The 15,953-nt window shown below is 39.0% G+C and overlaps 1 protein-coding gene across 6 annotated transcripts in view; it reads right to left on the bottom strand.

The window, feature by feature from the left end:
• Window positions 1-15,953, bottom strand: part of LOC127628684 (myomegalin-like) — a 55,828-nt gene that overhangs the window by 36,537 nt on the left and 3,338 nt on the right. For all 6 annotated transcript variants that reach the window (XM_052105472.1, XM_052105477.1, XM_052105473.1 and 3 more), the window contains exons 2-13: window positions 15,701-15,759; window positions 15,015-15,079; window positions 11,587-11,697; window positions 9,006-9,082; window positions 8,555-8,669; window positions 8,290-8,471; window positions 8,045-8,186; window positions 7,894-7,947; window positions 2,659-2,793; window positions 2,026-2,145; window positions 1,083-1,179; window positions 33-247 (exon numbers count right to left, since the gene is read on the bottom strand). In XM_052105472.1, the coding sequence (XP_051961432.1) occupies window positions 33-247; window positions 1,083-1,179; window positions 2,026-2,145; window positions 2,659-2,793; window positions 7,894-7,947; window positions 8,045-8,186; window positions 8,290-8,471; window positions 8,555-8,669; window positions 9,006-9,082; window positions 11,587-11,697; window positions 15,015-15,079; window positions 15,701-15,759 (1,372 nt within the window). The remainder of the gene's footprint in view (window positions 1-32; window positions 248-1,082; window positions 1,180-2,025; window positions 2,146-2,658; window positions 2,794-7,893; window positions 7,948-8,044; window positions 8,187-8,289; window positions 8,472-8,554; window positions 8,670-9,005; window positions 9,083-11,586; window positions 11,698-15,014; window positions 15,080-15,700; window positions 15,760-15,953) is intronic.

Below are 15,953 nucleotides of genomic sequence, written 5' to 3'. Positions count from 1 at the left end.
TTTCATAACAAAGAGTGGTGTGTCTGCCACACATTAATAGTCTTGTCTCCTTTCTTCTTCTGCTGTTGTAGTTGTTCTAGCTCCTGCTCCAGCTGTAGTTTGGCCTGCTGAAGGAGGGAGAGCTCGGAATCCCTGCTGCCCAGCACACGCTGCAACCGCTGGACATCCAGCTGCAACGTGTGAGCCTCCATCTGGAGCCGCGACAATTCAGCCTGCTGCTCCAGGAGAAAAGACTGCTGATCTTCAGCTCCCTGAAACACATAGAAGACTGTTAGGATTTATTCACACTCACAGCCCAAATTAGATTTCAACTCTTAGTAATTCAATAGAATACTTAAGCAACCAATGTAGATATACCGTATTGTCCGTAAATAAAGTTGCACCTGACTATGAGTCATACCGGGTCAAATTTGCATTGTTGAGAGAAATAAAACACAGATAAGTCGCATCTGTGTATAAGTCGCACTGGCAGAGAATGTATCGACAGGCACTAGGACCCGAGAGCAGCCGCCCGACTTCACTTCAGCTTTTTAGATGTCAAACGAGTTCCGTGACTATTATAGTACCTCAGAATCTACACATTGTATAACTGTGTTTTTCGGCTTGTTTTAAAGGGATAATTTGCTTTATATTTCATGGGGGAAAAAACATGAGAAGTAAGCCACATCTGTTCATAACATCTGTAAGTAAGTAATGTATTCTATTCATTCATTAACATTAGCGACTGTCTATCTGTGGATATTTCTGATATTTGCAACCCTGTTTGCAATGTATTAATTATGCAGTTCACTGACTGAATGTTTATACTATGAGTATGATTAAACATTATTTTACGGGCATGTTAGGAGTTGCGTTTGACAGCGGTCTAATGTTGTTAGAACTGTTATGATGGACAAATATTTAAACTGGAAGCATAAAGTATTTATTAAGGAAATATATTCTGAATTAGAAACTTTAAAAGGCTTCTACCATCTCTATGACTAATGTTTCATTTGATAAGGTGTGCGTATGTTTGACCAGCTGACATCAGTTACGTATAAATTATACGTATATATAATGTATATAGTAACACACAATATTACATGCCTGATATTTCTGTAATTTGGCTTTATGAAGGGCCTCTCGAGCTTTGACTAGAGCCTGATCCCTGTCCTCAAGATCATGAGACAAGTCCTCAATCTGAAAGACAGAAGAAGAGAATTAACAAGAGAGTCAAAAGACATCAAAAACACTTTATTTTAATTCTCTGCTCTGAAGCAAACTACATTTAAAATGATTACTAGTGATGCACCGAAATGAATATTTTTGGCCAAAACCGGTACTTCTGGAGACACTGGGCGAACACAGAAACCCAAAAATGTTTATATAAATATATAATGCTATATAAAAATTTTTTATTAGATTTTGGAATAATTATTCTATCCATCTATCCATCCAACCATCTGCGACAGTGTCACTCATTGCTCCAGTTTCAGATGAAAAGCACAAATCTGCGTGAGACCGCGAGTGGCGGATGCAAAGCGAGTTGAATTGGACTTGTGTTTGACACCACTGATTTAGAGTACGGCTCGGCTCGAACAGTAGGTGGGGATATTTTATAGTGATATGTGATGGTGGCTCAAGCCAAACTGCCTCACAGCCTCTGAATAAGCAAGGAAAAACACTTTTTATTAACGCGCTGATATTCAAGAGAGCGATAGCTTCATGACACAAACATAAGCTCAATCTTATTACCATCAAAATATATTTAAACATTAGTTGCTGTATACATCTTTTTGCATAAAACACTGCATGTCAACACTGCATGTTTCTTCATCTCAGTGTCTTTGTTTCTTGATTTTAAAGTAACAGTTTTTGTTCTCTTTCAGACAAAAGACAAAAATAGCATTTTTGGCTGAAAATTTTGGACGGATGAAATTTTGGTGCATCCCTAATGGTTATAGTATGTCTTACAAGATCATTTTCAATTACACCAAGAAACCAGATCCACTGCTTGGTGACACAATTTGAGTGAGTGATTCACACCTCTTTCTCCTTCTCCTTCAGAACCAGACTGAGGCCCTGGATGGTTTTATCTCGTTTCAGAGAGTTCTTCTTCTCTGCCTCCATTTCCATCTCTCTCTCCTGCAGCTCATCAGAAAGTGCCTGAAACAAACATTTTCCAAAAAGTAAATATAAAACAGCATTCTCAAACCATTTTACCTCTACAATTTGTCATATTTCAAAGTGAAATAATAACAAAAAAATAAAAGTAAGAAGGAGGGGACATGGTTTAATCCATCGGGAATTGATTCGATCGTGAAATGTGGGCTTTCATACCAGAATGGTATAGGTGGTAAAAGAAGGGCTGGAGAAATGAGATGGATTGGTGACAGATTTAATCATGATGTCAGCTAGAGGTAGACAAATATATCGGCTTTACCGATTTTAGGATTATCAGTTTTCAGCAAAAATCGACAGATAGTTGCCGATAGTTTCCCGATAGTAAACCAACGGCTTGGTTCTACAGTATAACAGCGGTCTCTTCAGGTGAAATAAAAACAACCACTGACTGAAAATATTCCTAGTTTTATCCTCACTTCAATGCACATTAAGTTATTTTTATTAATTAATCAAGTGTCCTAAATTTAAGCACATATTTGTTTGTGCAGTATTTACGTTCTTGTCTTTTTCAGTCTCTTCTAGCGTGTGTTTGAGCATCTGGTTGCTGCTCTTGGACATGTTGAGCTCTTCAATAAGCTGTCTGGTCTTCTGCTCCAATCTGCTCAATTCATTCTGCTTTTCTACACACACCTGTAACACACGCAAGCATAGAACACATATAACAAATTATACACAACAGAATCTATAGAATCATTTAAACACACGCATTGCCTATAGTTACCTAGACGGCATATTTGAGCATCATAGGCACGTTATAACCTGTTATGAACTCTCATTCTGTTACAAGCATTCCAATGATGCACAAAAATGTTGTCTCCTCAATCGACTCACTAGGTTTTGAAACACAGCCATTATCGAGAATCGTCCAAACCTCACAGCAAGTGTACAAGCAAGTGTACCTCCTGTTTGAGAGGTGTGTACTCATCATCAAAATCCTCCTCCATCTCTCTCAGAGTTTTCTCCACTTTTGGTTTCCAAGACACACCCCCGCAGGCATTTCCATGTGTAAAATGTGGATGCATCAGTATTGGAATTTTGCTACCATAGCATCGTGGGACTGGACGCACTCCTTGCGCACTCCTTAAAAGTTGTAGTATATCAAAAACCAGCGAAGTTGTTTCTACCATGCTGGGGGCGGAGCCTTTTAGAGGGTGTGTCCGTCTGAGGGGTGAAGCACAGATGTGGGCTTGGTCAGATTGCTCCAGGGCCACTGACTGGAGGGAAGTTGAACGGGATATCAGAGCACTCTTCTTGTGCACAATGTCCAAGTATTCTCGACTAAAAGATCGAGTTCCCGACAAACCAATGGTTCTAAAGCCAGCATCTTTGCACTGATGCGGAGACGAATTCAAATTCAGAGAGTGGAAGCGATCGGTTCCTACTTTACAAAGAGGTTCCAGACTAACACATCTCCTCAATTGACCTTTGAACTTCTCCTGTCCTCCAATGCCAACCTTATCACCAGCAACAACCATCCGACTTCTTCCAGCTGTGTTCTGCACTTCATTAATTTGAGCTTGGCGCAGCTTTGGTGGAACTGAAGACAGTTTTGGTCGTCGGATGACTTGCAGCTGTTTTGTTCCAATCTTGACATCCTGACTGGGAGTTCTCCGTGATGCGTTTCCATCAGGTTTTGGCAGGTAATTTTGTCTGTATTTGTTTACAATGTGCATTTTCAATCCATTTCTCTCATTTTGCAACCGTTGCAGCTGAACAGCATGCGTTTCCTGCAGCTGTCCGATGGCGACATCGCATTGCACAACACGCTCGAGCAAGAACACGCATTTCCCGCAAATGAACTCGCTGCGGCCATCCCGTTGCAACTCTGCCTCCAACACATGTGAAAGGACCACTGCCAACCTCAGACGCCCGCATGCGCTGAACAACCACCGACACTGACCACCCTGCACGCAAATGCCACATACACGGCATGGCTCTCGCATGTTCACGGAATACGAGCAAAAACCCTGATGCTGCGGGAAAACAGATGTGCTTCAATTACATGGCAAAGGATCTACAGGCATGTTTTAGCACATTCATTGTCTCTCTGACCCTCACATATGCTATTTTTCCATCCATCTTCCTCTGTATCGCTCCGTCTGTCTTGCTCTGCACTGAACTGAACTATGTCTGCCCACACACAGATATAAACCATCTAATCCACAAACACACACAGGAAATCCTTTGGGCGCTGTGGACAACTGCTCCTAACACACACACACGCGCACACACATGCACACACACGCAGGCGTGCGCGCGCGCTAATCCACTCAGCTCAGCTGATGAGCAGAGCTGTATTTGGGCCACTGTTGATCAGGATGAACTCTGGCGATGCTGCCGTCATGATGGAATGAATGAATATTTGCATCATGAAAATGAAACAGAGTTTAGCCAGGGGTGTTTGCTAAGCTACACATTCCTTTTAATATTGCTCATAGTTAGGATTAGTGATTCGAACAAATCACAAACCCTAAGTATTAGGGCTGGTGATTGGACAACGTTATCGGATATCGACAATAACTTACAAAGATTTCGATGCCGTTTGCGACACTCAATTGGCAGTTTGGTAGCTTAGGAGACGTGGCTGGAGTCACTCAGCATCAATACTCGCTGAGCCACCCAGGCCCCCCGAAAAGTGCACAAGAGCACTTTAGAAACACTTCAAAAGAACATCATAATAAGCATATAGTTTAAAGTGGACCGGTTGTTGCATCAGGTGCATTGATAGATTGACTGAGCTGTTTGATGTGCTTAAGAGTTGCTTCTCTCCAGTGCATAACTTACATTTTACAGACATTTTCTATGTTTTATAATGTATACATATTATGAATTCAAAATTAGGCACGTGTTTCCATTTCGCAAAACGGTTTGTCTACACCACAAGCGAGTCTCCATTAAACTTCACAGAGTGAGCGTGCGCATCCACATCAAATAAACCAATCGCATTGGAGAAAGGGAAAGCGATCAATTTGATTAAACTGTGTTTTGCGGTTTAGTAAACGCTCAACATCATACCACGATTTCAGTTTCAATGTTATCAATAGTGCAGCTCATGGATATCACAATGATGCAAGGCTGCATCTAACTATTATTTGGATAATCAATGTCCTCAGAGACAAACAATTAGTCGGATTAAAAAACGAAATTGTATTTCCTGTATTTTACTGAAAATGTTATCATTAAAAAACAAAAAGATAAAGAGCGTAAGGATTTGGTTCAGTTCACGGTACTAAATTCATGATTCGATACTCCCACAAAACTTTAAACAAAGCCTGACTCAAGAAAAGTTACATTTGAATGAATGTATTATTATGATTACTTTAAGGACATATGCAAAATAGGGATGGGCATTCATCAATAATTTGGTATTCGAATATTTAAGCTCATAAAAAACGAATATTCGAATATTCTATTATTTAAAGGGGTCATGACATGGGTTTTTTTAATTGTATTATTATGTTCCCTTAGGTGCAATTATAGTATTAATATATTTTTTTTTAAGAAAAACTTTTAAAATCTAGTGATTTATGACCTTTTCCCACCCTGTTTCTCATCCTCTGATTCAAACAGTCTGTTTTGGGGGCGTTTTCCATTTAAGACTTCAGTGTTAACGCCCACTGTTATGATTGGCTAACGTCAGTGCCTACATATCAATTATTGACGCCCCCAGCCAGAACAATATGCAAGTAAACTAAGTAAAAACACTGTGATTATTCATAATGAATGAAATTGCGCTTTAAAAAGTAGTTTAAAGTTTAAAATAGATTACTTACAGTTTGCGTCGTCGTTGTTCCCAGAATAGTCGGCACGGACTTATCTTTGAGCAACAGTTTTCTGGCAAAGCCAGCATCATATTGAGATTTGTTCTCAAAACAGTCATCCTTAAAATGTACAGAACAAACGCTTAAGTTAACACTGCCGTGACTGGGACGTCCGCAAAAAATAAACTGCATCCATTTTTCCCTGACGTCTGGATCTTTCGGCAGCTTATTCAGAGGTTTTGTTTGACCACAGCCAGGAACAGCACATCTGTGTGGCATCGTAATTTTCCTGTGCACAAGTAGTCTCTGTCAGAGCTCGCTGTCCATCGACTGAACACTTGTGAGGCGCACGGCGATACTGAAATGAGCGTAGTTGTCTTGCGCTTAAAGCGTAGTTATCTTGTGCTGGAGGCGGTCATATGCAAACGCTGTTACGTCACTTCTAACCGACACGTCACTTCTAACCATGAATCCAGAACGAGCTGTATTTTGAGCTTGATTAAATAAATGATTCGTTTAGAATGGGGAGGACGTCTTAAAATATTAAACTTGCAGGACGTTTTAATGATACAAAGACCTCTTATATACCAAAAGATCAAGGCAAATTTGGTTTCTCATGTCATGACCCCTTTAAATGAAGGTAATTAATGAGAAAGAGATGTTGTAAAATATTTTTTAGTCATAAAGGTTGCGTCACCATTAAAAAAAACATGCTTCTAATTATGTTCAAAACAAGCTTATATCATGTAATTGTAAAACTTAACAAAAAGTACTGTTCATTAAAGAGGGTAATGGTAACGCCAGCATAGAAATATTATATGTATAATTTATTTAGAAACATATGCTGATTACATTACATTATATTTTAAATGAATATTGTACAATTTAAAACAGTATTATCACTGATTACATCTTTCTAAACTATTCTTTTCAAAAATACATTTGAACAGTGGTGTATGCTTATCCAGTAAAATCATATTTGCCATATTATATATTTACTGGTGAAATCAAACTTTACATTTGGCATTCTCAGGGTTATATGAGGACCCTTACAATTATTATACATTATATTAAGATTTAATTATAATGTATTTACAATTATCTGCAAAAGCAGTGCAGATTCACTGAAAAGTCCCATCCCAGTGCTCATTATATTACATGTGCTTACATGATTAAGGTAACCATCTAAAGCATCTACAAAATTGACTATATTTAATCATAAACTGAACCGAAACACATGCAAACCTGCCCTCAGAAACAAACTCTCCCTCCATGCACAGGATGCAGGAGGATTTGTTTTTAATATTTAATTGCCATTTGCAACAGACACAGACTGCTGCTGCTAACCTGGTAATCCAGCTTTGCACATTGACCTTCCAGAAACCCCCGTAACACAACTGTCACACATAACAATACACACTATCTTTCAGAAATCAACCACAAAGTCTGACATCTAAACATCCAACCCAAAACATTTATCACAATAAGTCCTCACTGCAAACCAAACAGGTAAGAATCCTCTAGAGAATAGTGATAAATCAAAAGAGTGAAAACAATTAAATAGAAGATGCATGCCTTTCGCAGACACATACAAAATTGTGATGAGTGTATACATGGTGTTTCCAGTATTGTTTGTAGTATCACAAATAATAGACATTCTCTTCACTGCATAATTTGAGCAAATGTATATATATATATATATGTTCATATTAGACAAGCATCCATCAAAAAGTGACGTTTTCAACAATCCGATTACAGGTAATCTGATTGCAGATCAGATCAAGCTCAATTGGTTAATTTTTTTCCCAAATGAGGTGTTTTTATGAAGGTTTTTTCGTTCTCATTAAGCAATCAGTCGGATTGTTATGCTGCATGTAACCGTACATAATGAGACAAACACAAAAACGTATTTGGCATTTGAGCAAGGGGAGGGACACAACACAAATACACAAAACTCTGCTGTGTTTACCTGTTTGTCTCGTTCTGAATTTCCTCTTTCACAACCTAGTTCTTCCCTAAGAGTCTTTAAAAAAAAAAAAAAGAACAATGGTCAGTGTATGTGTTTAATCTAGCATATTGGTGTATTATTGCTGCCATTGTGTTTTACAAAACTGACCAACCTGTAGTTGTCTGTCCTTTTGGCCAACCAGAGAGTTTAACTTGGCCATCTGCTCAGTTATTGGTTGGTCTGGACCATTCCTCCGAAGCTCTCCAATCAAAGCATCTTGATCTTTGAGTGACACTTGCATTTGGTGAATAACACTGGAGAGAACAAAACATCTATGAATCGATAACAATTCAACCATTATTAAGAAAGTAAAGAGGGGCATCTTGATTTCATGTTGTCTTTAAATAGACCGCTTACCTCTCCTTCTCTTGAAGAGCCTGCTGGAGCTCTCTGACCTGCTCAGGGGCGGAGCCTGAGCCAGCTGGAGGTCCTGATTGGTTGGCGGCTTGTAGTTCTTTCTCCAATCCGAGATTCTTCAGCTTCTCCTTTTCAGCAATGATGGCCATGTTTTCCAATTCCTCTTTAGCGGATTGCAGAGACTGAAGTGAGAAAGACAGGACAATGAGAAGGGGAATAATATTCTCAACCATTTGCTTTGAATATTGTAAGTTTGGCTTTCTACCTCCTCCAGTTCTTGAATCCGAACGTTGAAAGCTTCTCTGAGCGAGTCCATTTCTCTCCGCATTTGCTCTCGGCCATCATCAACACCTCGATTGGCTAAACTCTCCAACGCTTTTCTACGCACAAACACGTACAGTTTAAACTGTAACAGTTTAAGGTCGGGCAAGGAGGAGGCGGGAACCGGCTGAACAGTCAACAAAGTTTAATGATAAAACTCAACAAACAGGACATAAAGACGCAGCACGGCCAAGTGCATCTCTCTCTCTCCCGAACCGGTGCTGATTCAGCACCAGCCGTGCTCCATCCCGGCTCAGCCACGCCCTCCTCCTCGTCACATCAAGTTACAGACAATATGTCTAGTTATGCACCAATTGTCATGCCTGGTTAATCACACCGCACTTAGTAATGTCAGCTATTTAGTAAAAATAAGACTTGAAGTGGGCAGGACTTACGATGCAGACACAAGCAGTTCCTGTTTCTCAGCCAGATCTCTTTTCATTGACTCCACCTCCACCTTTAGTTCAATGTTCTACAAACATAAATACACACAAACAACAAATTGAGACCATCGAGCAAGCCACAAACTACTTCAGGCTTTGAAATCCATGGATGAACAATGTTATACAGTACTGTGCAAAGGTTTTAGGCACTTGTGATAATTGTTGCACAGGGAGGATGTCTTCAAAAAATAATGTCATTAATAGTTTTCATTTATCAATTAATGTCATACAATGTTCAGTAAACAAAAAAGCTAAATCAATATTTGGTGTGACAACCTATGCCTAGAAACAGCACCAATTCTCTAGGTACACCTGGACAGTTTTTCTTGGTTATTGGCAGATTGGATGTTCAAGCTTCTTTGAGAACTTGCCACAGTTCTTCTATGTATTTAGGCTCTCTCAGTTTCTTCTGTCTCTTTATGTAATCCCAGATTGACTCAATGATGTTAATATCCAGGCTCTATGGGGCCATACCATCTGTTGATGTTCTTCTATTCAATTCTATTTGCAAAGCGAATCTTTAAAGGGGTCATGAAATGCTCTTTTTTTATTTATTTTTTTTTATCTTCCCTGAGGTCCAATGATAATGTCAGTAAAGTTTTTTTTTTTACCAAAACAGTCATAATTTTGTAATAATAATTTTCCACCTTATCTCTGACCATCTTTCAGAAAAGCTTTTTATTGCTTCAGCTCCTCCTTTAAACTTCAATGTTAACGCCCTCTGTTACGATTGGCCAACAGCATGCAGCCCCTCAAATGTAGCCATTTTTGAAACTCAATCGGAAGAGAATAAACAAGCACCAAAACATTAGAAAAGTACATTTCAGTTTACACATAACGCACATCCAACACATTGCATCCGAATATAGCATATTCATCTCAAGCACAACTGGTAACACTCACACCCTGCCAACACCGGACGCTATAATCAACGATACTGTCTACCATGGAAGTGTCTGTTGCGGCGTGTCACTCCAACAGGGAGCCGACAGGTGTCCCGTTCCATTTTGTGCTGGCGCTACTACTGCCAACAACAGAAAGAAACTTTTCAGAAAGTTTGGTTTCTGATAGGCCAAAGCACTTTGTTGTAGTGCTGGGTTTCGATTCAAATTTCAAGAATCGATTCGATTCTGATTCTCAATATCTTGAATCGATTATCATTATTCGATTCGATTCGATCCGATCCGATCTGATCTTCGAGATTTAGATAAGCGTTTTTGAAAAAAGCACTTTTTTTTTCCAGCTGTTACCTGAATTACAGGACTGTAGTTATGCAACATATTGATACTATTATTATAGACATTCAACTGCAAATTAATGGAGTACTGATCTTTGTAAAGAACAATCCCCTTCCAGAGTGTTGATACAACTGCTTTCACAAACTTGTACTGGTGTAGACGACAGAAGGCGCAGAGGTATATCAGCAGCAGTAGACCGATTATTTAGACGCGAACATGAAGTATTATTAAAATGACATTAAGAATTTTCCAAAAAGTTCCTACAGTTCAGATGCACCTTTATTTTTTATTTTAACATTTCAACATTTAAGAACACTTTTGTTCTAAGCCTGTGCAAATGTAAACAGATTGTTTGTTACTGGCTCGTTCTCTGTATTTCTTGTTCTGAACCCGAAATGGTGCCAGATCGGAGCTTTGAGCGTTTCAGGAGTTTTCAAAGCAACCGCTTGCTTAACGTCACTGACCGCCATATTCGTTGTTTTAATGTCCTTCCACCTCGCGCGCATGCGTGAATTCAAGTTAAAGTTCACGGGGAAAATGTAGGCCTATTATAACTGTGATTTTGTGAAAAAAAAAAAAAAAAAAAATCGATCCTCTGAGTTACGGATCGATCTTTTGAAATTAAAATGAAAATCGATTCAGAATTGGTGAATCGATTTTTTCAACACAGCCCTACTTTGTTGTGTAGTTAAGCAATAAAACAACAGGAGCCAAAGCAGCTGATGAAATGCATCTTCTCTTCAGAGTTGAAACTTGACACCACATCTTTTTAAAGCGTGCCAGAGAGATGTCAACAGTCAAAGACATCTCTGTAGTACATGTTTGTATACAAAAATAATTCAAAATAGTCCAGATGGGTCCCCTTTTGTGCTCAGGAGTAGACATTAGGCCTTTTGTCCTTCTTTCTGTCTCTGTTTACGAGCCAAGTAAACACCAGTGGGAGCGGGGCCATGGGTGCGATTAATTTAAAATAGGCGTTGATGATGCCACTCTAGTGGTGGTCATGAATTAATGAGTACCCCAAGTGATGTAGGGAAGTCGCGGAAGTAGAGAATGGGGTGTTTTGGCAGCTTAGTTTCAATAAATGCTTTTATTGCATTGAGGATTATGTTTTGAGTTCTGGAATTTACAGGATGTTTTTGTGGTAGAATGAGCTCTAATATGTCAAAATATCAAGGAAAATTTGATTCCTCATGACATGACCCCTTTAAGATGTGTTTTTGTGAAAAATGTAAGACTTTTGCAGAGTGCTGTATTTGTGCCCTTGTGTGTTTGGGACCGTGTGTGTCAGTCACCGTTTTGTAAATGTCCTCTGTGGAATCATCACATTTCTGCTGCACACGCTCTTCCAGGAAATAGATCCTGAGCTTCAGGTTAAAGTTTTCTTTTTTCAGAACGGTGATTTGCTATGAGGGAACAAAGACAAATTATTCTCTAAATACTCACTATACACACACACACACACACACACACACACACACACACACACACGTTTATTCGACTTCGGGCATTTTCATGTTTTCAATTCAACTTTGTTTTATGAAGGCCTCATTAAAACAGACTTGGAATCTTTTTAGCAGGCCGTCATCAATTATTTTTGTTATTTTTCAAACACCTTTTATGTACATATTTGACTATTTTAGCCTTGTCCCAGACCAAGACTTTTAATAGTAATTAAACTATGTAAAAATACACTGAAAATTTACAAATTATTACATGCTTAAAACCATGATCAATGAAACTAGGAGTGAAATAAACAAACCATTATAATATTTATTGTGTCAAAACAACTTCTATAATTGTTTAAAAAAATTACGACTATCCCACAGTTGTGCCGTCATTTCCACCACACCAAGTCACATGGGGTAACCTCCTTGTGGTTCTCGTTCTCAATGGGGTGTGTGGTAAGTTGTGCGTGGATCGCGGAGAGTAGCATGAGTCCACATGCTGTGAGTCTCCGTGGTATCATGCATAACAAGCCACGTGATAAACTGTGCGGACTGACTGTCTCAGAAGCGGATGCAACTGAGACTTGTCCTCCACCACCCAGATTGAGGTGAGTAACCGCGCCACCACGAGGACCTACTAAGCAGTGGGAATTGGGCATTCCAAATTGGGAGAAAGGAGGATACATCTTTTTTACATTTATGCATTTGGCAGGCACTTTTATCCAAAGCGACTTACAGTGCACTTATTAAAGGGACAATCCCCCCGGAGCAACCTGGAGTTAAGTGCCTTACTCAAGGACACAATGGTGGTGACTGTGGGGATCGAACCAGCAACCTTCCGATTAAAATGTATGTGCTTTAGCCCACTATACCACCACCACTTCCAAATTTTAATTTCAATTAGCGTCATTTCCAGCACAGAATTCCATTAACAAAAAACATAATTTAAGGCACGGTGGTGGAAATTTTCATGACGCTTTATAAAACAAATGGCAAAAATGAAATAAATCTCTTGTGATGCACGTACATACACTGTTTGGTACTGTTAACAGAAAGAAAAATGTTTTAATGAGATTCTGCCCAAAATTGAAGCAACACCCAAACACTTAAAAGAATCAAGAAGCAAATGGACCTAAATCTTATATTAAGTGAATCTTCTGGTTTTCCTCATTACAATATTCAGACTCATTCATGAATAAACATGAGTCATGCAAATCAGTAAAGCTGTTCTCTATTTAACTGGATTATAAAGCGAGAGAGAAAGTTGGGGACAGGAGCTAAAAAGACAAATAGAGCGACTATAACAGGCTGTGGGTGTAGATGGTCAGTAATGGCAGTTTGTGTGTGTGTGTGTGTGTGTGTGTGTGTGTGTGTGTGTGTGTGTGTGTTGCAGGGCAGTGAACTGTGAGTCATTGTACTCCAAGCTTTTCACTTCAACATCTGGGGCAGAAAGAGGGGGAAGGGAGATGGAGAGAAGTACAAACAGAATGAGAGAGTTTGGAATAAAATCAACAACACAAATAACAGTAATGGGCAGCTGAATGTTCTCAGTCTTTATGTAACTACACATCACACTAACACTTTCTCTCTCTGACACTCACAGGAATGCTTATAAATTCTTATCTCGCCATTTATAAACAAATCCATTTCTATAAAAGGACATACAAGATTATAATTATTACCATGGAAACCAAAGTAACGCAAAAACAGATGCTGGCCGACCTAGTACGCTTTTCACTCTGTTTCAGCCAGCCCCATTAAATAAGAATTTGGTGGCTTTTTGCCCATGTCTGTTCACCTTGAGATCATCTATATGCTGGTGCACAACCTTTAGCACATATACAGCAGTGTTACCCCTATATGTATTTTGTAGCGGCACTGCACCCCTGCTGATTTATGAATGCCACTCTTGTGATTTCACATGGTTAATTTAATATTCTTGACGCAACATAATGCTTGCCAGCTCCAGTCAGCGGTGCGCTTTCAACACTGCAAAAGGGACCCCGCACACACACACACACACACAAACAAAAACACGTCCTTAATCACAGTGACGTTGCCGCATAACAACACCTGTCAAACTCGCTTAATTACAAGTGGCCTGCAAACTCATTTCTGAAACTTAGGATGGCAGCAGATCGCAATGTTTCACTGAACAATCAGTTAGCTCTTTCCCTGTGAATATAAATTAGCCTTCCCCTGTCATCTGTATGTTTTGGAGCACATTTTGCTCGCTTGAAAAGCAGAATGAAACAGTGCTTCACGGATCAATTATTAACAATGCTTAATCATAGCAGCACGAGGGCAGAGCAGGTGCGGTAATTTGCGAACTGGTCTAAACTGCACAGACTATTTTAAATGTGCTTGTGAACCAGTGATATGCGCAGCAGGGGTTGCAAACCCGTTTGAATGCGGTACATAATTGTCCCTAGTTTTTTTCCATTTAAAAAAATTTCATAGTTCTTTATATAGAAATCATAGTTACTAACCACGGTAGTGAGGAGCCATGCATGGTTTTACCTAAGGCTACCATGAACTATTACAAATATCATTGTTAAAATCATGGACACTATGGAAGTACTATGGTACATTTTCATAATTATGGACCAAGCTATCAGTTTTCCATCTGTACTCTTTGTAGGAAAGACTCTGTACTCTTCTGAAATGATTGTAGGAAATGTAAGTTGTTTGTTTCCCTTCAGAAATTCGAAGAGATGACTGTCGTTTAATTAGTAGGCGCCTAATGAAAGGAATCTGTAAAGAAGACCCAACTTATTCACACTGTCAGAATATTTCATTTTAGCCATCTTAAAATTAGCCCTTTCTGTTGTTAACATCATAATTTTCATCTGCATCCCAACCTCAAAATCAATGCTGTACTGTCAAATGTAATGTTATTTGCATGGGTGCTACCAAAGCAGGTGCTGGTGCCATATTTTCAGACGTAAATAAGCCATGATGTGTCCCAGGCTGAAATTGGGTTTGACACCCGTTTTAATATAATCTTTGTCCAACACGCATTAATATGGGTCTGGCGTTGTGGGCTTGTGGACGTGCTCACAACAGCACGGCTGCTGAAAAGCATCCTAAGGGAAACACTGTTCAGGTTTAAAATGTATGGTCCAAAATGCCTAGATGACCAAAAAATACTAAATGCACAAAAAGGGTAGGAAATGAATTAGGATTCTACACAAGATGTCACAGTCCAAAACGTCGATCTGTCTCATTATGGAAATACAAACAAAAGTTAAATGTTCTGATATTGTTGTGCTTACGTTCTCATATTCCTTCATGGTCAGAGCTTTGGCTGGAGACATCCTCTGTCCTGGAAACAGTGAAGCTGCAGATGACAAGACAACAGACATTTGAATGAACAAACAGAAAAACAAAACACACTGTTCACTTCAGATTGTACTCCTTAAATGATCTTTGTTTAAATCTCTCTCGCTCTCGCTCTCTCTCTCTCTCTCTCTCTCTCTCAGAGAGCAGGACCATTAAGGATTCAATAAACATCTCAAATATACAGTAATCATGGGGTTAAGTATGAAAGATAACACATGCATGTAAAGGTCAGAGAGAAAGACAACAAGAGTAAGTGAAAGTGTGTTATCAGTCCAGAGATGAAGGTAAAATGTTTAAGGGAGGACGGCATAAGAGCTTTTTTTAATTTTGTTCTTTTGCAAACACAAGCAGTCTCTAAAAGACATTTGAAAAGTACCAAAAAAAAATTATGTTTGTTTCCAAATCAATTTCAAAATAAATGAAAAACATAATTTATTAAAAATCAACCCTTGGGACATGAAAGTCCCAGAAGTTGAAGAAACACCCATATATATATATATATATATATATATATATATATATATATATATATATTAGCCATGAGGTGGTCATCAAGGGATCATATTATAGGACCTAAAGGGTCAACGCAAGGGTCAGGGTGTTTGCATTGTGTGTATACCTGTCATGTTGTCCATGTTGAAGTTGCTGCTGTTCAGAGACTCAGGAAGTCTGGAAATACTACAGCCACATAAACACACACACACACACACACACACACACACACAACATTTTAAAAATACACATGCACGCATACAGGCTACTAAATATGCTCAATGTCACAAGGAAATTGCACAAACACATAATAAATAAAGATAAACTCCAATAACAAAAGCAAAACAGCCATCAAGCCATTCATTTTATTGTATGGGAAA

The sequence above is a fragment of the Xyrauchen texanus genome, chromosome 35 (assembly GCF_025860055.1).
Source record: "Xyrauchen texanus isolate HMW12.3.18 chromosome 35, RBS_HiC_50CHRs, whole genome shotgun sequence".
Taxonomy (NCBI): domain Eukaryota; kingdom Metazoa; phylum Chordata; class Actinopteri; order Cypriniformes; family Catostomidae; genus Xyrauchen; species Xyrauchen texanus.
This window is presented reverse-complemented; position numbering and strand designations above follow the sequence as displayed.